The sequence below is a fragment of the Crocuta crocuta genome, unplaced genomic scaffold (genome assembly GCF_008692635.1).
Source record: "Crocuta crocuta isolate KB4526 unplaced genomic scaffold, BGI_CrCroc_1.0 scaffold299, whole genome shotgun sequence".
NCBI lineage: Eukaryota > Metazoa > Chordata > Mammalia > Carnivora > Hyaenidae > Crocuta > Crocuta crocuta.
The window spans coordinates 11,668,626-11,690,506 of NW_027532747.1; the positions used below are offsets into that span (position 1 = coordinate 11,668,626).

The 21,881-nt window shown below is 42.9% G+C and overlaps 2 protein-coding genes across 4 annotated transcripts in view; one reads left to right on the plus strand and one right to left on the minus strand.

Moving 5' to 3' along the window:
- Positions 1-1,440, minus strand: part of TDP1 (tyrosyl-DNA phosphodiesterase 1) — an 89,524-nt gene extending 88,084 nt beyond the window's left edge. For both annotated transcript variants that reach the window (XM_077780940.1, XM_077780941.1), the window contains exons 1-2: positions 1,372-1,440; positions 782-1,119 (exon numbers count right to left, since the gene is read on the minus strand). The gene's annotated coding sequence lies outside the window, so the exon portion shown is untranslated. The remainder of the gene's footprint in view (positions 1-781; positions 1,120-1,371) is intronic.
- A 1,210-nt stretch (positions 1,441-2,650) lies between these two features.
- EFCAB11 (EF-hand calcium binding domain 11) overlaps positions 2,651-21,881 on the plus strand; it is a 148,345-nt gene continuing 129,114 nt past the window's right edge. For both annotated transcript variants that reach the window (XM_077780920.1, XM_077780921.1), the window contains exons 1-3: positions 2,651-2,830; positions 3,588-3,683; positions 7,808-7,853. In XM_077780920.1, coding sequence (XP_077637046.1) covers positions 2,756-2,830; positions 3,588-3,683; positions 7,808-7,853 — 217 coding nt within the window. In that variant the 5' untranslated portion in view covers positions 2,651-2,755. The remainder of the gene's footprint in view (positions 2,831-3,587; positions 3,684-7,807; positions 7,854-21,881) is intronic.

Below are 21,881 nucleotides of genomic sequence, written 5' to 3' on the forward strand. Positions count from 1 at the left end.
GTGCAATCAGGCAGGTTATTTTACTGCTAAGACAGTTTCCTCCTCCATAAAGTATCATACCGACCTCCCTGAATTCACTCACGGAACAGGGTCTTATCCAGCAGCTACTATAGGCCAAGCGCTGGGAATAAGGAGTTAACACTGAAATATTTTCTGCCCTGNGGGGGGCAGAAAAACCAAGCTATCTTTCCAGACACTCAACAGCATTTTACAAGTAAAAGAAAGTAACAGGGACATGCTTACTTTGGATAAGTAACATGTGAGTGAGATCTGGAGCATGAAAAAGAACCAGCGGAACAAAGGGCGGGGTTCCAAGCGGAGGGAGCCCAACCTCCAGGCCAGGAGGTGGGAACAAAGCTGTAACAGCTCCTGAAGCAGACAGAAGGGTTTGGGCAGGGCAGGGCAGACAGTAGTTCTGGATGAAGACAGTGAGGAATTAAGATAAATCAAGTGTTAAAGATGCTAAATTTCAGTCTAACAAGAAGGGAGGGTCCACTAAAATGCTTTAATAAGCGGGGGAGTACCCTGGTCCGACTTACCATTTTATCATTATTTTTAGCATTTATTTTTTAGAGAGACAGAGTGCTAGCGAGGGAGGGGCAGACACACACACACACACACACACACACACACACACACAATCCGAAGCAGGCTCCAGACTCCGAACTATCAGCACAGAGTCCAACGAGGGGCTTGAACCCATGAACGGCAAGATCACACCTGAGCCTTTTAACCGACTGGGCCACCGGGGCACCGCACCCCCTCCCCGCCCCCGACTTACCTTTTCAATACACGACGCTTCCCAACTCGGGTGAACGATTTGGAGAAGGACCCCGGCGTGCGGCGGCCCGGCAGGGGTGGTGGGGATGCCGAGAAGCGGGCCGATTCCGGGGACGCTGCGGCAGTAACGACCGGGGCTAACTCGTAGGTGCGCCGACCCCGGGCCAGGCCCCCTTAGCAGCGCTCTGCCGGGAAGAAACTCCGTTCGCGCTCGCACCGAGCCTGTGCTAAGTCCCGCGACGGGCCGGCTCCGTGGAGGGGGACGCCGAGCCCAGAAGGGTTCAGCGCCTGGCACAGGGTGGGCGCCCCACTCGAGCCAGCATCACCACCTGCGGACACCTGCAACTTGCCGCCGGGAGAAGCCGGAGTGAGAACCCGAGCGCTGGGACCCCTCACGCCCACACTCCCGGCCGGACCCTGCTCTCCGCGGCGCCCGCCGCTCGCGCCCAACAGGTTCTAGGGTTGAGGAAGCCGAGGCCCAGGAGCGGTCCTTCCCAGGGTCTTCCCCAGATACCCTCCCCCCGTTCCCTCAGATTCCACCTCCAGCCCCACGGGGCCCCAGAACCCTCAGGACCAGAGCAGCCCCAGCACCTCGACCAGGCTGGATGGAGCAGGGTCTCACCGCAGCCGCCGAACAAGCGCCTGAAACTTCCAGAGCCCGCAACCCCTAGGGTTCGCGCCCTCTCCTCCGCTGCCCGCGCCTGCGCGCAGTTTAAACCCTCCCGGCCACCGCTCGCACCGCGTGGCCCTGCCCCTTCCCGTTCCGGGACGCCGGCCGCTGGGTCCTAAAGACCGCCGAGTCCTAAGGGACTGCGGGTCTTACTGCAGGAATGGGTGGAAGGGAGTCCCCAGCAGCCCCCAACTCTGGGCTCATCACCTGACCACTTTTCCTAAAAGGAAACGACAATTAACTCTTCTCTCTCTCCTTTCTTAGTTAATTAACAAAACACATCCCCTTTACAGGGATTCTCATAGACAGCTTCAGGCTACTCGGAGCTAGAGGCAGGGGGAATTTAAAGGTAGAGGATCAGCTGAGGGCTGAGACCTGTGTTCCCGAAGGAGCGGGCTCGCTGGGGGAGCATGCTTGTTAAACTTGCTGCTGTAAAATAAAAGGCTACCTGAGCTCCCATACCACTCAACCGCGAATTCCTGTGTCTTCTTTGACAGGTGTGTGTGTGTGTGTGGTTAATCTTACTGGTTTGCCAGGAGAGGTATGAAATAAACTTTTGCAAAACGGAACATCCCTCATATTTCTAGACTTTAACAGTGTTTATAATATCTATTTTCAGAGGAGTTTTTTTCCCCCCAAACTAGGCACCTTTTCCAGAGGACTGAATGAAAAACTTGGGAGGAAACGTCCCAAGGACTTAGTTCGTTTACTGAACGTCTGCTTTGTGCCTGGCACCGTGCTAGGTGCCTGGGTTATTGCGGGGACAAAACAAACATAGTAACTATCCTGGAGGGCTCGACCCCAATGAATTGCCGATCTACGCGTGAATCCACGGACTTGGCTCTCTTTGGTTGCTTTTATGCTTCGTTCACACTTTTTGTGTTTCCTATAATGTTTACCACAGTGCCATAGATAAAAGTTACCAAAGTAACTTATTGCAAGGTGTGGAGGCAGAAAAATGGAAGAAACCTTCCAAGAGACTTTGAAGCAGGACCTAGGTGAGCTGGATCCCAGCGGCGCACGAGGAGTTAAAGGCAAGTGAATGGCTGAGCCAGGGCTGGGGGCGGGCTCCGGAGCCTCTCTGCCATAGGCTGTTCCAAGGAAACATACCTAAAACCTTGGCCAATAGGGTTGCGGAATCAACGCCAGTGGCTAGCAGGCCGTCCAATGGGAGAAGACGTTGGAGATGCCCGGCCAAGTTCGGCTTCCTTAGCTGCGTTGAGCTTGGCCGGGGGTCTGCAGCTGCCGGATTCTGGCCGCGGAGTTCGCGGGTTCTGCTGTCCCGATTCGGTTGTGGCGGTCGCGATGTTTTTTTCTGAGGCAGGCGCCCGACCACGGACGTGGGAAGCCAGCCCCTCAGAACGCAAGAAGTGGGTGGAAGTAGGTGTCGGGAGGGTTGATATTCCGGCTCTAACTTGACCGAGAGCTCTCATTCCGTCACCCGCCTGGGTCTCACTCAGCTCCGTTGCACTGACAAAGGCTGAACTGGCCTTCTAAAGTGTTATAGTTAATGACTGAGCCTAGAGCTGCAAGGCTTCTCGCTCCTTGTCCGGTGTTCTGGCCATTTCCAAGTTCTTTCTTTTCCCCGCTACGTAGTCTGTTAATAATAACCTCTACTCTGTATCTACCTCACCTTCCTAATTCTAGAACTGAATTTTAGGTAGAATTTACCCCAGGGGTTTAAAGGAATTAATTTGCATCAGTTTAGCGATTAAGTCGTTTGCACTTTGGGGAGGTAAATTTTAGCACATTAAGAATTCGGGAGGGGCACTTGGGTGGCTCAGTCGGTTAAGCGTCTGCCTTCGGCTCAGGTCATGATCTCGCAGTTCAGTTCGAGCCCCGCGTTGGTCTCTGTGCTGACAGCTCAGAGCCTGGAGCCTGCTTGGGATTCTGTGTCTCCCTCTCTCTCTCTCGGTTCCTCTCCTTCTCTCTCCCCCTCTCTCCCTGTCTCTGTCTCAAAAACAAAGATTTTTTTTTTTTTAAATAAAGCCTGGAGAAGTAAAATTAGAATAATTAAACTCCATTTTCGAGCCCTCCTGCTCTCTAGCTGAGTTTTAGATTTTGGAGAACTAAATTAGTAATAAAAGTAATAGAACAAACGGTTTCTGTCTAACCGAAGATATTTAATGTTCTTTAGGTATTTAAAGCATGCGATGAAGATGACAAAGGCTATCTAAGCAGAGAGGACTTTAAAGTTGCTGTTGTAATGCTGTTTGGGTACAAGCCCACCAAGGTAGAGCTTTCTTCCTATATTTGGGAATGGGCAGACAATACAGTAGTGGGGAGATTGTAAGTAAAGTGCATTGGCTAGTTTAGGATGTTTATAAAGGAAAATCACTGCCTTTCAGAGCAATTTCAGAGATATGGCCAGTGCTGAATTTTAGCCTTAAGAGCCTAACTCAGGAATGAGGGACGCCTGCGTGGCTCAGTCGGTTAAGTGTCCGACTTTGGCTAAGGTCATGATGTCACTGCTTGAGCCAGCATCTGGCTCTGTGCTGACAGTTCAGAGCCTGGAGCCTACTTAGGTTTCTGTCCCTCTTTCTGCCCTCCCCCGTTCATGCTCTGTCTGTCTCTCTCTCAAGAATTTATAAACATGAAAAAATTTAAAAAAAAACCTACATCAAGGATGAATTCAAATTCATGAAGCCTATCTCACCACCAGATTACTAATAATTGTAATAAGTAGAAGACGCTAGGAAGGTGTCAAGAGAGAAGTCTGGGAGAGGGGCATCAGTAATAGGAATTCATTTAAATTCCAAAACATATTTACATGGTCAAAAAATTCTAACAATCTAGACAAAATATGAAGTGGAATATAAAATCCCCTCCTTTGTTACCAGAGTCCCACTCCTCAGGGGTTAATCATTATTTACAATTTTTTATATATCATTACAAAATTTCCAATGCATAACAAACATGCCTAGCATTCTATTGAAAACATACAGTGGATGCGTTGTATGCCTGGGTTTTTTTGTTTGTTTATTTTCACTTAGCATAAGAGCACACACCACTATGTTTCATTGCCTTTTTTAAACTTAATTTTTTTAAGTTTATTTATTTATTTTGAGAGAAGGAGAGAGAATATCATGAAAACATACAGTGGATGCGTTGTATGCCTGGGTTTTTTTGTTTGTTTATTTTCACTTAGCATAAGAGCACACACCACTATGTTTCATTGCCTTTTTTAAACTTAATTTTTTTAAGTTTATTTATTTATTTTGAGAGAAGGAGAGAGAATATCAAGCAGGCCCCTCGCCGTCAGTGTGGAGCTCAACACAGGGCTCGAACCCACGAAGTATGAGATCATGACCTGAACCAAAGCCAAGAGTCTGACACTTAACCACCCAGGCACCCCACACATCACCATGTTTTAAAAAGTAGTTGCATAGGGTATTCTCTTTAGCCAGTTTCCTGGTTTTGGTCATTTAGATTGCCCCGTTATTTTTCATTCCTACAAACATTGTTGTGATGAACATCATTTTATATGGATATCACTTCTTGTGGACGCAGATCTGTGGAAAGAATTCCTGGAAGTACAATTGCTAGGTACATTTGAAATTTTGTTGGATATTATTCTCCAGGAAAGTTTGCACTAGTTCACTAATAGTAAGAGTTGAACTGAGCTTGAAGAACGTCCTGCTTTAGAAGGACAAATTTCCTGTTCCCCTTTGTCTTTGTGCTGCTCCCCTTGTTACATTCATTTTGGATTTGGCTTCCTCTTGTCAACATTCTGAACTGGAATTCATCAGAGACAGGATCTTGTCCAGGTTTAAGAAATTCAGCCATCAAACCGCGGGCTCTGTCTAAAATGCCCTCCTTCGTGCCCTGCTTAAACTAAACAGCTTGGCAATCACTTTGGTCCAGCTTTTCCTCATGAGCAGGCTCTGCCTGTCAGATTGCAAGCCCAGCAAAGCCAGGACCAGGGATGTCTCACTTCTCCGTCCCTCATTACACTTGAGTGTATCACCACTTCACAGTAAATAGGTTCTGTTGACACAAATAGCTCCCATGAATGGATCAAGGAGGTTCACCCACTAGCGGATGCTTGGTTACTACTGAGAGGCTGATCACTGAGCTCAGAGGGATAGGCAGGGCTGACTCCCAGAAATTGCAGCTCTCCTGTTGACATGCAGGTATTTCAGCTGGAATTCCAAAGCAGGTTAGCTAAATGAGCCCAGCCTCTGAAGTGTTAAACTTTGCTCAGCTAGAAAGATAACTGGTTTTATTTTGCTTTGATCACCCTGGGGTTCTCTTAATTGGCTTTATAGTGGGTTGAGGTTTGGGATTTAATTTTAAAGATTTTAATTTTTAAGTAATCTCTACATCCAACATTGGGCTTGAACTCACAACCTTGAGATCAAGAGCCATACACTACTGACTGAGACAACTAGGCACCTCCTAGGGTTTTTCATTTCGAGCAAATGAAATATTTATTGAATGCACGGCATGTAATAAATCATTTATACACTCATGCAGTTGTTTGCACAATGAAATTTATTATGTTCGTATTTAATAAAATGAACACTTGCTAGTTGCTGGAGATTTAAAGATGAATAAAATACAGTCTCTGTTGTGAAATAGTTCACAGTTTAGTGTAGAGAGACTTATAAAACTTTGTGATAAATACTAAGATGGGAGAAAAACTGAAAGAACCCAAAGGAAAGGGACAAGGAAGAGGGTCTTGAAATTCTAGTGGAAAGTAGGGGTCTAGGCATCACTTAGACTGGAAGAGCTAGCGAGACTCTTCTGATGCAAGGTGTCCGGAAGCACTTGGTGGTGTTGGGAGATGTTCTGCTTGATAGTTCGATGTGGTTGGTGGTAAGAGAGGGGTGTGAAACGAGGACTGAAGCAATTGTGATGCTACCAAGTAGGAAAATGAAGAAGTAGGTTGGAGGAAAGTCCATGACTTCTGTTTGGGGCACATTAGTTTGAGGAGGCTCTGAGCATCCCAAGTGAATTCACTCATTAACTATTATGCTGGTGTTGAGGTTATGGTGGTAAAGATTGGCTCTCAGATTGTGCTGCTGCTTGTAAATGTAGGAATCTGGAACCAGGTGAGGAATTGAGAGGTAAGGGCTGGAGGCAGATTGTGGACTCCTCGGTTCACAGGTGCTAGATCATGAGACGGGGTGGCATTGCCCAAGAACGGTATTACAGAGTGTGAAAGGCCCCGGACCCCTGGTGAGTACCAACAGTTAAGGGCAGGCATGGGCACCATGAAGAAGATGCAACGGGAGCCATCTGTCAGGGGCAGAAAGAACCAGGAAAGTGCAAGGCATGGAATCCAAGGTAGAGAAACTGTCAGGTGTTGCCAAGTTTCTAATTCCATAGTGTTTGTAATACCCTTGTTAACAGTAAAGGAAATTCTCATATTTTAATATATACTGAAAGCAGTTTCCTTACCCTTGTATAGAATATGTTCTGAAACATGTTTAAAAAGCCATAGGAAAAGGGGTACCAGGGTGGCTCAGTTGGTTAAGTGTCTGACTCTTGATTTTGGCTCAGTTCGTGATCTCAGTTTATGGGTTCAAGCCCCAAGTCAGGCTCTATGCTGACAGCAGAGAGCCTGCTTGGGGGTTCTCTGTTCTTTCCCTTCCACTACCACCCCCCATACTGTCTCTCAAAAATAAATAAATAAACTTAAAAATAAAAAGCCATAAGAAAAGAAAAATGCAGACTAGGCCAAGATGTTAATAATGGTTCTCATTGGATGGCAGTTTTTAAAAATGTTCTTCATGATTTTTTATATTTTTTTATGTTTTCTGCATCATGTTACTTTCATAATCAGGATTTTAAAAAGTTAAGAAATAAAGCCATAGAGCTCATTGCAACAATTGCTTATATTTGTCTAAAATAGAAAAGTTACCTTTTAGGTCATGTGACAGCCAAGTTGATGATATATGCTTAAACTATGTTGGTCAACGGAATAGTATTGGGGCCATTATGGTCTGTAGCAGATTAGCATATCGTATCTTATGTTTAAAAAAATATATAGATATTTTTTGCCTTAATGCCACTTTATTTTTTGTAAGTTTTTTTTTAAAATTCCAGTTTGTTAACAGAGTGTAATATTAGTTTCAAGTGTACCACGTAGTGATTCAGCACTTCCATACAACACCCAGTGCTCATCACAAGTGCCCTCCATAGTCCCCAATAACCTCTTTCACCCATCACCCCCACTCTAGATATAGATGGAGGAATAAAATGACTATTACAGATGTCCTCTGATATTACTTGCCTGCTGAACTCAGTAGTTTGTTTCGCATGAAATACAATCCTCTACACCCCAGGAATTAAGAACTCCCACTGTGAAAATATTTGATGAAATTATATGTGCTATTCTTTCTTCTTTTCTAGATAGAAGCTGATTCTGTGATGTCTTCAGTAAATCCAAATGCTTCCGGTAATATGAAAATTAATATTAATTTTTAGACATTCATAAAGCCAAAATTAAGAATAGAAGTAGAGACTATAAGGCACATCTTTGTCTTGTTCTGTTTCAAGGAAAGGTTTTCGTTCTTCAGTGTATTCATAAGTGTAATATATATTTATCATAGGGAAGTTTGAAACCATTGAAAAGCGTAAAGAAAAAAATGTTGCTTATATTGTGAACATCCAACTGTTGATTGGGATTTTCTGACTTAGATGAACAGAAGTGGCGCTTTATTGAAATGAGAAGACTGGGGAAGAAGATTTGGGGTTGGAGGAGACCCAGAGTTCAGGTCTGAAAATGCTACGTTTGAAAAGTTTCTATCTGCCATACCCGGGCATTCAGGCTGCATGAATATGAATTCAGAGGGAAGCTGTGGGCTGCGGAAAACATGTGGGAGTCGCCCGCATGTAGATGGTGTTTGAAGCCTGGGGGATGGATGAGATGACCCAGCCAGACAGGGTGGATGGAGAACCTTAGGAACTGTAATCATTTGAAGTCAGGGAGACAGTTAGGAAATGGCAGAGGAAGTTAGAGGCAGGGAGGGACGGGTGGAAAGTCAAGGGTATCTGACCCAAGGTGAGAAGGGGATTATTTCCAAGAAGAGCGTGTGGCTAACACAGTGGGAAGGTCAGGTGGGTGGCACCTGAACAGTGTCCCTTGGAGTTGGCCACCTGCAAGAGAGTTTCGGTACCAGGTGACAGCAGAGGCCCGGCTGGGGCGGTCGAAGGCAACTGTACAAAAGTGGGACAGTGTAAGCAGAATAGTCTTTCAGTAGGTTCAGGGTGCCTGGGGACCGGGAGTGCGTTTGTTTGGTTTTGTGTTTTTTGGCACGTGAAGATGTTTCTGAACTTAGCAGAATGCTCTAGTAAAGAGGGAAAAGGAAAATGAGAAAGAAAGGAACACCTGTTGTTTTGGAGATAGGGGCCAGAACATGTTGGATCAGCTTTTTAAAAATTACCTTATTTGAGGAAATAATTTAAAGCTTCCAAAAGTTGCAAAATAAAAATAGTACTGAGAGCTGTATACTCTTTACCCGGTGCTCTTATTGTTACTATTTTAACTCTTTGGACCTTTCTACCACTATCCGCTCCTCTGGCTACACTGAGCCTAAAACCGCAACACGCTTACCATAAGCTTATGTTATATTTTAATCTAATTTACTATTTATATTCCAGTATTGTCATTTGATCTGATAATGTCCTTAATAACATCAACCCTCATCTAATACAGGAATTAGTCTTTGGTGCCGTGTCTCTTGAGCCTCCTTTAATCTGGAACATTTCTGTCCACTTTTTTTTTTTTTTTTGCCTTTTTATAAAATTGAAATTTTGAGGAACTAGCCCTATTAGAACTAGCCCAATCCTCCCTATTAGTTTTTTAAGAATGGTCATTGTTTTTTGTTTGCCTGGTGTTGGGGTTAAGCATTTGGAGCCAGAATACCGTTTAAGTGGTCTGTCCCTCCCTGGGGGCTGCATCTGGAGTTATACAATGTCCATCTGCCTCTCAGAGATGATACTGATTTTTATCACTAGGCAAGATGTTGTCCAGTTTCTCCAGTGTATTCTGTTTATCTTTTCTTCCCTTGCAACTCACAGGCAGTCTGTGGAGAGACATATTGAAGACACTGCAAATATTTTGCTTCTCATCATAATTTCCCCCTAGATTTGGTAACCATCCATGATTCCTGTATGACCCAGTTTTTGTCATAACAGTTGCAAAACAATGATTTTCTAATCCTAGCGCTTCAGTTAAACTTTGGCTATAAACAGACCTCCCTTCTTCTTGACCAATCCATCATCATCTTGATGATGCCTTTGCTACATTTTTTTCTCTGGGTTTCCATGTGAATTTTCTAATCTAAACTGATTTCTGTCTTCTGGCAGAAGGATTTCCCACTTTTTTTTTTTTTTTTTTTTTTGGCATTGATAACATTTTCTCTATTAACAGTCCTCTAAACAGTGAGTGATTCTGTCTGGGTGAAGGTCTTCCCCACATGTGACATATATAGTGCTTCTCCATTTTGCAACTTTTCCGATAAAGCAAGTATTATTGCTGCTGAAGACACTCTCAGATCATTTTTTAATTTTTTTTAAACTTTTTTTTTAATGTTTTATTTATTTCTAGGAGAGAGAGAGAGAGAGAGAGACAGCGTGAGCAGGGGAGGGTCAGAGAGAGAGGGAGACACAGACTCCGAAACAGGCTCCAGGCTCTGAGCTGGCAGTCAGCACAGAGCCCGACGCGGGGCTCGAACCCACGAACCACGAGATCATGACCTAAGCGAAAGTCGGATGCTTAACCGACTAAGCCACCCAGGCGCCCCGACACTCTCAGATCATTAATTATTCTCGTAGACTTTTTCCTAATGTGTGGTCTCCAAATTAAGGATTTGCCTTTACACAGAAGGTTTTCTTTCCACAGCCATTCTTTGATGTAGAAAGAGGTGTTCTTGGGGCGCCTGGGTGGCTTAGTCGGTTAAGCGTCCGACTTTCGCTTAGGTCATGATCTTGTGGTTCGTGGGTTTGAGCCCCACGTCAGACTCTGTGCTGACTGCCAGCTTAGAGCCTGGAGCCTATTTCGGAGTCTGTATCTCCCTCTCTCTCTGACCCTCCCCTGCTCACGCTGTCTCTCTCTCTTTCCTAGAAATAAATAAAACATTAAAAAAAAAAGAGAGAAGAAAGAGGTGTTCTTCTGGAAGAAAGATTTCCCATGTTCTTTTTTTTTTTTTTTAATTTTTTAATGTTTGTTTATTTTGAGAAAGAGAGAGAGAAAGAGAGAACATGAGCAGGGGAGGGGCAGAGAGAGAGAGAATCCCAAGCAGGCTCCATGCTGTCAGCTTAGAGCGTGACCTGGGGCTCGAACCCACAAACCATGAGATCATGACCTGAGCCAAAATTAACAGTCAGACGTTTAACCAACTGAGTCACCGAGGCACCCCAAGATTTCCCGCATTCTTTATAGCTAAAGTGGGTTTGCTGATGTAGAGCCAAGATTGACTTCTGACAGAACTTTTTCCCATATTCAATATCAGAAGACTCCCCCCCATATATATTATCTCATGTTTAGTAAGATCTGACTTCATAAAAAGGTCTCCCTGCCTATGTTGCATTCATGTGATATGGATAATATCTCTCCTGTATGGATAATTTTAAGGATGAATTCTGGCAGAAGGTTTTCCACCTTCATTACCTTCTAAAGGTTTCTCTTGTGTGCATGTACTCTGATACAAAGTGAGGACTGATCAGTGGGAAAAGGCTTCTCCAAGTTTGCTATCATTCGTTTCCTCCCATGTGTGTGCGTGTATTTTTTCCTTGATGTTTGAGAGAGGTTTGAGTTCTGACTTCATGCAGAAATATTTCTCACATTTGTTGCAGTCACAGAGATTCCGTTTGATTCTAGTTCTGATGTCCACTGGATCTTTATGCTTTGGGTAAGAGTCTCTTTCCATTTGCTGTGTTCGCACGGTGTCTTCCATGCCTGAGTTCTCTTGTGTACAATGAAGACGACCTAAATATGGAACATTTTCTCAGACTCCTATGGCCTAAGGATTGCTTCGAAACCGGAATTTTTCCACAGTGAAAATAGTCTTCCCTTTGAGGCCTCTCTGACTTTGATGGTACGTTCCTGCACCTGCTCCCGTATGCATTCTCCTGCTTTAATATCAAGGAATATTACATCTATTCTCACATCCACTTCTCAGTCAACTCTTGAGGATGCTTCTTTTCAGAGTGTCTTTTCCTAGTAATTAACTTTAAGATATATTTCAAAAGGCTACAAAGTAATTTAGCCAACTGAGAAATTCAGAGGAAGGTCCGGGAGGAATGAGCTCAAAGTGGAGATGCTTAGTACCTCGCTCCAAAATTAGTGTGAAGGGACCCTCCTCAGTCTATAGCTTTCCAGTCTTTTCCCTTCATCTTTTTTTCTTTTCCCCCCCTACTTCCTCTCCTGGTCTTGGTATCAATGGCAAATTAACTTTCTCAGAGAATCATATCCTTCATGATTAAAAGAATAGACATAAAGCCAGGGTACTACCTTTCCAGCTAGCTTTAATTCCTGTTCATTTGGAAGGGAGACTCAAGACCACAAATATTCAAAAGAAAGAATAAAGTCATCCTAGCAAGAAATCACTGCCGAACTCTGATCGCTGCTAACATAACTTTTTTTCTGCTAGAACTCTTCACAACTGAACACATTTCAGACCATCAGCTCCATCTTTTCTCCCTTTCCATACATGAGTCACCTTTTATGTTACTTTCCTTGCAGGAAGAGGGTTTATGCACAGATTAAATGTTCCGTCAAATATGTTATCTCTCTCTTTCATGTTTTGATCTTGAAAAAGAACTGAAATGTGGCCTTGGCTTTCCAGGAGCTATTTATTCAGGTAATTAATTCTTCCACAGTTCTTCTTGGTAGCCTTGACTTTGGGATTCTCCAGCTAGCTGTGGCTCTTTTTACATCCAGACAAGGTCATGCCATGTCTCTAGCATGCCACTCTGAAGGATTCTGTGTTCAGGGCCCAGTTCCTGGGTGAGGAAGACCTAGCCCCCTTTGGGAGGTCCATATCCTGGATTGACCTTGACTCAGCAGATTCTTAGTAATGCACACATTTCACACAGTACCTAAACCTGGGTGCCCGGGTCCTACTTTCCAGAAGCTTCTGGTCTAACAGGTGGGTTGTTTCTGTAGATTTTCCCTGTTAAAATTAAGAATAATGAAAAGTTAAGTCAAAACCTTTAGAAGTTAGAGTAGATTGTCTTCAGGAAAGTCACACTGGGAAAATTGGAAGGCAACCAGAACAAGTAGCAAAAAGGCATTTTTAATGCCTGTAACCTAACAAGCAAGTATCCATCAGAAAAAACTGTTTAGGCACCAGAAACAAGGAATTATGTGAGTGGGAGACAAAAAAAAAAAAAAGTCAAGTGTCTTGTTTAAGACTGTTGAGGTGGTTCTAACGTATACAAATGCTTCCTATTTTAAAGGTTTGAATTTTGTTACAACACTCATTCTCTGTGATACATTTCATACCTTCTCTTAGTATAGAGAACAAAAGAAGGTTACAACTAGAAGAGACCTCAAACTGTTATTTGTTACCTTTTTTAAGAAAGGAGGAAATTGGGGGGGGGGGCGCCTGGGTAGCTCAGTTGTTTGAAGGTCCCACTTCAGCTCAGGTCATGATCTTGTGGTTCGTGGGTTTGAGCCCCACATCAGGCTCTGTGCTGACAGCTCAGAGCCTGGAACCTGCTTCGAATTCTGTGTCTCTTTCTCTCTGCCCCTCTCCTGCCGAAGCTCTGTCTTGGTCTCTCTCTCAAAAGCAGATAAACATTAAAAAAATTTTTTTTTGTTAATGAAGAGATTAGGCTCTAGAGAGGAATAATAAAATATCTCAATCCTGGCATTTGATGGTTCTTTATTTGTTTACAAAACCCTTCTACGTGTGTTATAATATTTATTATAGATAATAATTACAGCTAAGACCTTCTGAATGGTTACCATATGCAGACTTGTGATTGAGTGCTATGCATGAATTGTTAAAATTAATATGACTCTGATATCAAGTTTATCCTCATTTTATCAGTTAAAAAGAATTCCAGTGCTGAGAGAGGTTAAGTAAGGGTGGTATAACTAAGTTAGTAACAGACCACAGTGGGCTGATCCCAAACTTACCCTCTCAACCATTTGCTTAACCCTTGATTTTAATGGTGCCATGGGTCATATTAGTCATTAGACAGAGTTGAGGCCAGTGTTCATTCCCCCAGGAACTTAATCAATGAGTTAAAGTCAGATGTGGATCAGGATACAGAAGGTTCTGTGCCATTATTAGAGATTGATAACAGATTTGGTTCTGAGCTACCTAATGTCCAGAACAACAGGGAATGACCATCCAGTGATCATCGTCCATGCAATAGAAACTTCTTATCTAGAGAGAGTTTTCCCTGGTACAGGATATTTCTTTCATGACATCGCATGGCAGAGAGACTGATAAATGAACATTCATGTTCCCCAACTGTTCAGTAAATACACTAGTGAATTGTGTAAGGCTGTTCCTTAAGCTTTCTTCCTTGTAGGCCAGTGGTTTAATGTCAGACACATCTCAGAAATTCCATGAAGAGCAAAGAAAGACCACACGTGATATCAGATATTTGACTCCACTGTGTGATAAATTGCTGAGCATGTTATGAGAATAACAAAACATCAGATTTATAGGACTTTGGCTTAGTATGCCAAGTGCTGTGGATAAGAACTACATGAACGTTGCCCCCACTGAATCCTTACACAGCTGTCTGTGTGTCCTTATCCCAGATCCATATAAATTAGGCCTATGGGAAAAAAACAAAATACATCAGAATTTTCTTTTCACCAGGTGATTAGATTGAGCTTTTTTCCCTTTTATTTTCTTATTACCCTCTTAAAACAATCAACATATTTCACTTTCATACTTAAAGAAGAAAAAAAATTTCCAAGAATTTACTTTTTAAAAAATTTTTTAAATGTTTTTTACTTATTTCTGAGAGAGAGAGAGAGAGACAGCGTGAGCAGGGGAGGGTCAGAGAGAGAGAGGGAGACACAGAATCTGAAACAGGCTCCAGGCCCTGAGCTGGCTGTCAGCACAGAGCCTGATGCAGGGCTCGAACCCACGAACCGTGAGATCATGACCTGAGCCAAAGTCAGACGCTTAACAGACTGAGCCACCCAGGTGCCCCACTTTTAATCTTCAACTTAAACAATGGAAAAATCAGAGAGATTGATTCAACATAACAGTGATTGTGGACTGTTTGACTCAGTCATGCTGTCCAGTGTCAGTTCAATTGGAAAATAATTTATGGATGAGCTTAATGGCCCGTTGGCTTGTATACTTTTATTTATTACTATCTCATCTTAATTCTTTGGAGCCCAATAGTTGACTGAAATGTATTGTTTTCCTAAATTTAAATGTCAATTTTCTAGTGTTTTAAGTTCTGCTGTAAACACTGTTTTTTTTTTTTTGGTTGTGGATGTCTTCTTGTTTGGGGTGGCTACCTAAGAAACTAAACCCACAGTATAGGATAGTATTATTTACTGACCTCTTAGCTTTTTCCTGTGATCAGGAAATGCATACACATTATGCTTACCTTATCTTGAAACCCTAATCATAGGCCCATTTTGTGGTATTGCCCAGAGGTATTGACCTCTAAATTAATTTATTTCATTACTCATTTAGAGAATGCTAAGTTTCATTGTAGGGAAGAAAAGAATTAGGAGACACACTGACCCAAGACAGGGAAGATAAAAAGGTATTGTCACTTCATTTATGGGCAGATGTCAAATGATTACTATGGATGAGAAAACCTCTAAGAGATTAGAGGGAGATTCGAGGTGAGGGCTGGAACTGGATGGGAAAGGGTGGGATTTGCAAAGGTGGAGAAGCAAAGATGAGGAAATAGTGAAATGAATGAATGCAAATGCCAGCTATGGGCTTGTCCCCCGGCTCCCAGTGTTCTCTGCGCTATGTCGGTGTGGGAGCGGAACTCAGCACGGATTCCTTACCCGACGCACTTGGTTCATCAAAATGCTGGAGGTCACGTAACTGCTGACACATTTGATAACAGTACAGAGCAGGGGAGCTTTATCCCTCACTTCTCACAGCTAGAAATGGGACAGGCCTGGTTAGTGCTGTCTCCCCTGTAAGGGCTGTCCGGTCCACTTCTGTGCACTCCTCTCTCAGACCTTCTTCCCCCAGTGCCCACCCTCAGAGGCCGAGACTTCTCCCAGATCCCTGGTTATAAGACCCACCCTTCCCTGCCTATCCACCCCCAGATTTGCACATCCAAGACTACCAACTGTCATACTGTTAATGACGAGCCCTACCATAAATGGAATCTATCCTTCTTGGAATATTTTTACCTCCCACACCAGCAAGGAGTGTAGTGCCTACCTATAAAAGAGCTGTTGTGTCAGCAGAGTAAGTTACCCTGATGGAAACTGAGTGTTAAGAAGGGGGATTGAGGCCCACTTTGCAATGAAGCTCTAAATTCCAGAATAAGGTGTCAGGACTTTGCACTGATAACGCTGAGGACCCCCTGAAGGTTTATGAGCAGGAGATATACGTGAAAAAAGAAATAATGATTCCAGTCCATGTTTGATAGAAGTAAGGTTTTATTGGTTCAGATTTCTCTATTATAACCTGTTTTTACTCTTCCTTTTCATTTTCCTCCCAATGATATAGTAACACTTGACTTCCATTAAGGTCGGTTCTTTTCTCTTTGTTCTTCTCTTATTCAGGAAGCCAGAAGAAAATATTAGTTGCCTGAATTGACTTATCCACCTTACTGTGACAGCACACCATTGTTTTTTGTTTGTTTCAAATTTTTATTTAAATTCTTGTTAGTTTACACACGTGTTATACTAGTATCAGGGGTAGAATTTAGTGATTTAACACTTATGTACAACACCCAGTGCTCATCACATGTTCCCTCCTTAATCCCCATCACCCATTTAGCCCATCTCCATCCACCTCCTTTCTAGCAACCCTCAGCTTGTTCTCTGTAGGTAAGAATCTGTTTTATGGTTTGCCCCTCTCTCTTTTTCCCCTAAGAAACAAAACAGATGAACACAGGGGACAGCTCACTATTGTTGATGCCACTTTCTCCTTCTGTCCTCACAATCTTTTTTTTTAAATTTTTTAAATGTTTGTTTATTTGAGAGAAAGAGAGTGAAAATGAGCAGGGGAGGGAAAGAGAGAGAGGGGGAGACACAGAATCCGAAGCAGGCTCCAGGCTCTGAACTGTCAGCACAGAGCCTGATCTCACAAACTGTGAGATCAAGACCTGAGCTAAAGTCAGTTGCTCAACTGACTGAGCCACCCAGGCTCCCCGTCCTTACAATCTTTTTATGGGAACGTATTTTTCCCTTCTTTTCTTTCATGGCCTCTAGAGGTCATAATCTGAATTTCATTTCTCAAATTAGAGACGGCTTGCATTACACCTTTAAAAAGCCACTTTATCCTTTTAAAAGCTCATTTTTAGGCATTTTCAAGGCCCGGAAAAATTAATATATGGCACCATGAGCGTGAACCCTCCTTTTTCTACTAAATCTAGGACCAGACCTACAGTCTAAATAACTTGGCATTTTTATTGTTTTCTCCTTCCCTCTCCTCAGGTTTATTGCAGTTTCTAATTTAAGCTCACTGTGGTCGCCAGAAACTAGACGCCTTCATTTTCAAGAGGATTTCTCTGTGTGCACTGGCCCTGAAGCTTAGGGTCAGTGGTTTTGTGAACCTCAAAAAAATATATATACATAATGAAACTTCCAAGGAAAACATTGATATGGTTTTATTGGAGTTTTTGAATATATCCACCCCTGTGATAAAAGATGATTATTCCCCTGGGAAACTACTTAAAAGCAAAAAGGTAGAAAAGATAACATTCCTAACCTTCTTCTCTCTATGACATGCCTATATCACACATGTATTAAGTAGTTTGCAAAGTACAGTACATACGTCATAGAACATGAAGAGTCTGTTTTGCTAAGAGGAGTTTATACAGTGGAAGTACATGTCTTCCAGTGGTGTGGAAAATAGATTCCCATTGTCTAGAGGGATTTGTAAAGATCACTGGTGTCAGTGGTCTTTAAGGCATGGTCCTTAATCCTGGGTCCTGGGGGGTGAGGGACACTTGCCTGGACACTGCTAGATGGGGAGTGGTGGGGAGCCCACCCTGCTCCAATCAAAATAGCTCTGACTTCATTTCCTATACATAGCAGGCTTTCTTGTTTCACAAAGAACCACCTTTCTAACAGCGAAAAAAAAAATCTGTAAACTACTGATATAGTCCAACTACCCAGGTGATTTCTGAACACCTTTTGTAGACAGAGTAATAATAAGCTCAGGTAAACACACAGGTCTCTGGTTCCTGATGTTACGATCCTAATGTGTAACTGCGGTGAAGCGAATTTTGGTAACCATTAAGTGGAACAAGGCACATAGGAGACCCAACGTTGTATTTGAAATTAGAATTTTCTGAACATATTCTTTCACGCCAGGGGTGAACACACGCAATGCATTTGTCATTGAGCGTGAAATCTGACGGCCATAGAATTATTCAGTCTTTGTGAAGAGGTAATTTTAGGTTTGAATATTGTGACAGCAGGTGGAGCTAGTAGCAGACCCTGTATTTCTAGGCCATTTAAAGAGCAGCAAGATGTAGAAAACTTACATGAATGTGTTTGCGTTTCAGAGCTGTAGGAGTAGCAACCGTTAGCCCGGGCTGTGGGAAGTGATTGTATTACGTACTACAGCCTGAGAGCCGACCTGAATGGAACTTTATCCTTGTCAGAAAAGGGGCTCTCATTTGCATATTTGTTGCTGTGGAAGATTCAGATAAGGGCGTGGGAGGCGGGGGAGCCATGGGGATATGTTTACATGGCTTAATATTACTTGATGATCCTTATTTTTTAATAAGGGCCGCCTGGGTGGCTCTGTCAGTTGAGCATCTGACTTTGGCTCAGGTCATGATCTCCCGGTTCATGAGTTTGAGCCTCGCATCGGGCTCTGTGCTGGCAGAATGGAGCCCACTTCGGGTTGCTGGTCACCTCTCTCTTTGCCCCTCCCCTGCTTGCACGGACACGCACACTCTCTCTCAAAAAATAGACTTTAAAAAAAAAGGTATCTGATCCTGTGGGGGAAAATACTGTCAGAGAACTAAATTAGATAGAGAGAGTTATTTGTGTTACTTGATTGTTTTCCTTTTCTAAGTGGTGGTAAACATACAGTTGAAATCCACATTTTCTTCTGGGAGAAACTAAAGAACATTTGCTTTTTATCCCACAAGATTATGAAATAAAGACCCTAACTACATTACAGCTCCAAATACCAATGTGTTTTCTAAATATGTACTTTAAAAGGTATCACCACTCATGTACGTGTGTGTGTGTGTGTGTGTGTGAGAGAGAGAGAGAGAGTCATACATGGAACAATGGTACTGTCCTGTTTTTTTCTTATCATTTCCCTTAATCATATGCAATGGTAAGTAAAGAGCAAATATTATGCATGGATTGCCCTTCCTCTCTGAATTTCACTTGTTTTTTACTACACCGTAGGTATTAATAAATTGAGGTTTCTAAAATGATGGTTTATTTTGCTGGCTAGGTGAATAGAAAGTAACCTACTTTTTGGCATTAGTTTTACAGACTTAGATCTTTTAAAACACACATTTTAATGATCTTTGCTGAAAACTAGAAATAACATTTTCCTATTGGTTTATTTATTTATTCAGCAAACATGTAATGCATGCTTACTGTGTGACAGGTATCATGCTAAACACTAGGGGTAAAATTTTAAACCACATGCAGTGTGTCCCCTTAGTGCTTCTCAGACAGATGTGTGATTAGATAATTACTGTAGGACCTAACAGATTAAAGAATAACAATTGTGCTATGAACAGAGGGCTGTTGGGTCACAGAAAAGGGACTCAGCTAGGAGAAATCAGGGAAGACTTCAAGAGGTAATGCACTAGTTACATACAGATGTGAACATTCAGGAGGATAAAAAGGAGAAGCTCATTCCAGGTAATGCGCCCAGCTCTGGCGAAGGTACGAAAGGTCCTGTCGCCTTGAGGAAGCCTCAGGAAGTTTGGGAGGGAGGCTGGAAAGGTAGACTGGGCAGACTGTGAAGGGGCTTCGTAGGGCCTGCTGTGATCAGTGAATATATTATTCAGAAATTTCAACTAATCTAGCTGCTGTCTAATTGATTAGCTTTTGGTGTTCATGAAAGTAAAGTTAACAGATCTGATCCGGTGGGAACGTGGCATGACTAGACTTCAGCTTTATCCTCAGCAGGCAGTGTAAGTGTGTCCTCTGGTGTCACGAGTGACGAGATGAGAGCAGAGCTGCCTCGCTGCTTGTCCTCAGCTGTGATTCTGCACAACACACGTTTGCTGAGCACATGGCAGGCAGCCCGGGAGGTGCTGGGACTGTGCCCTGTTGCCTCCGGTATACGCAGCTGCCTTCTTGACTTCTGTGCGTGCTTCCTGTCCAAAGCATCAAACAGTTGACGCGTCCACCTTGCAGCTCTCCCCCTCATCTTTCTCACCTCTAAATGACTCCTCAGACCGGAACCCAGGGGTTATTCTTAGTGTCTCCTTCCTTCTGACCCTTTATATCTCACCCCTCCTCTTTCCCGAGCTGTGTCTGGAAGCTTTCCGTTCTCTGTTCCCACTGCCAACGGTCTAGCAGCTTCTTCTCCGGCCAGTAGGCTCCTGAGCTGGTCTCCTCTTTCATTTTGCTTTCTCCGTGCTCCTTTTTCGAGAAAATGGCCATGAAAATCCTTGAAAAATTTCAATCACGTTGTGTCACTTCCCAGTTCACACCTTTCACTGGCTTCCTATCGTGCCCCAAATAAATCCCAAATTATTTCCTGTGGCCCATGAGGGCCTGTGCACTCTGACCCTTCCTGCCTTACCGACCCTGCCCTCTTACGCCACATTTCAGCCACAGTGGCCGTTTTGTTCTCCCGCTTCCCACCGCATGGCCACGGCACATGCTGTTTCTGCTTTCAGTTGGACCCTTCTTGTCATAGATATTACTTTAAATATTCCTTCCACTTAGAGAGCCTTCCTCCATCAGAGTCTACTCTGCAGGAGGCGTCCTGTGGTCCTTTCGTAACTTCCGGTTTCCCCCTCATTCACATGCCTCGATTACGGTTTGAGACTACGATCATGTGTGCTCTCCTTACCCTCTGAAAATACAGAGCTTAACACTGTGTGACACACAGTGGGTCCTAAAGAGTTTTAAGAAGAGCATTTAAACATAAAGATAGGTTGACTTTTTAAGTTTCTAAACCTTTAACTACAAATAAAAGCGTGGAAAATAAAACTTTTTTAGTAAAGTATAATTGACATATAACATTATATTTACGGTGTTTAACATAGTGATTCAGTATGTGTATGTGTAGTGAAATGATCTCCACAATGAGTCTAGTTGTCCCCTGTGACCATACAGAGTTATAATCACCATGCTGTATATTGCATTCCCATGACTTATTTATTTTATAACTAGAAGTTTGTACCTTTTGATTCCTTTCACCCGGTTTGCCCCACTCCCTTTCCCCACCCCTCTGATAATTACTGATCTGTTCTCTGTGTCTCTCAAGTTTTGTTGAGTCATTTGTTTTGTTAGATTCCACATGTAAGTGGAATCATATGTTATTTGTCTCTACATAATATCCTCCAGGTCCATCCATCTTGTGGAGAATGGCAAGATCTCATTCATTTTTATGACTGAGTAATATTCCATTGTCTGTGTATATAAGCCACACCTTCTTTATCCATTCATCTATCAGTGGACACTTAGGTTGCTTCCATGCCTTGTCTAGTGTAAATAATGCTGCAGTGCATATGAGGCTACAGATATCTTTTCAAATTAGTGTTTTTGTTTTCTTTGGGTAGATAACCAGAAGGGGAATTGCTGGATCATATGGTAGTTCTAGTAATTCATTGAGGAACTGCCATACTGTTTTCCATACTGTTTGCACAAATTTGCATTCTTACCAACATTGCCCGAAGGTTCCCTTAAGAAGACTATTTTCTATGTTTTATTTATTTATTTATTTTTTGTCACTGGAACTATTTTTGCAAAGGTATACAGCTCAGTATTACCTCACCAAAAGTACGTGTTCTTAGAAATTAGCACATGGTTATTATATGATTTGGAACTATTCTTAAAATAGTGATACATTTTGTAATGGAAATTCTTATTACTAAAATGAACTGCTCTTTTTATGTATGTAGGGCTCAGTTCACTAAAATGTTTAAATTCTTGGCTCTACTCTTTAAACCTACTATAAAGATCACATTAGAATTCATTTTAATAGACATTGTAAGCACAGTATCCAACCTCATATGATCACGCTGGGCTCTTTTATTATGAGAATCACAGGAAGCAGAGCCTGAGGCTGCCGAGTAGTGGTGGGGTGTGCCCAAGGCTGGGGATGGTGCCAGCTCTATTGTTTATGGAATGTTCTCTCCACCT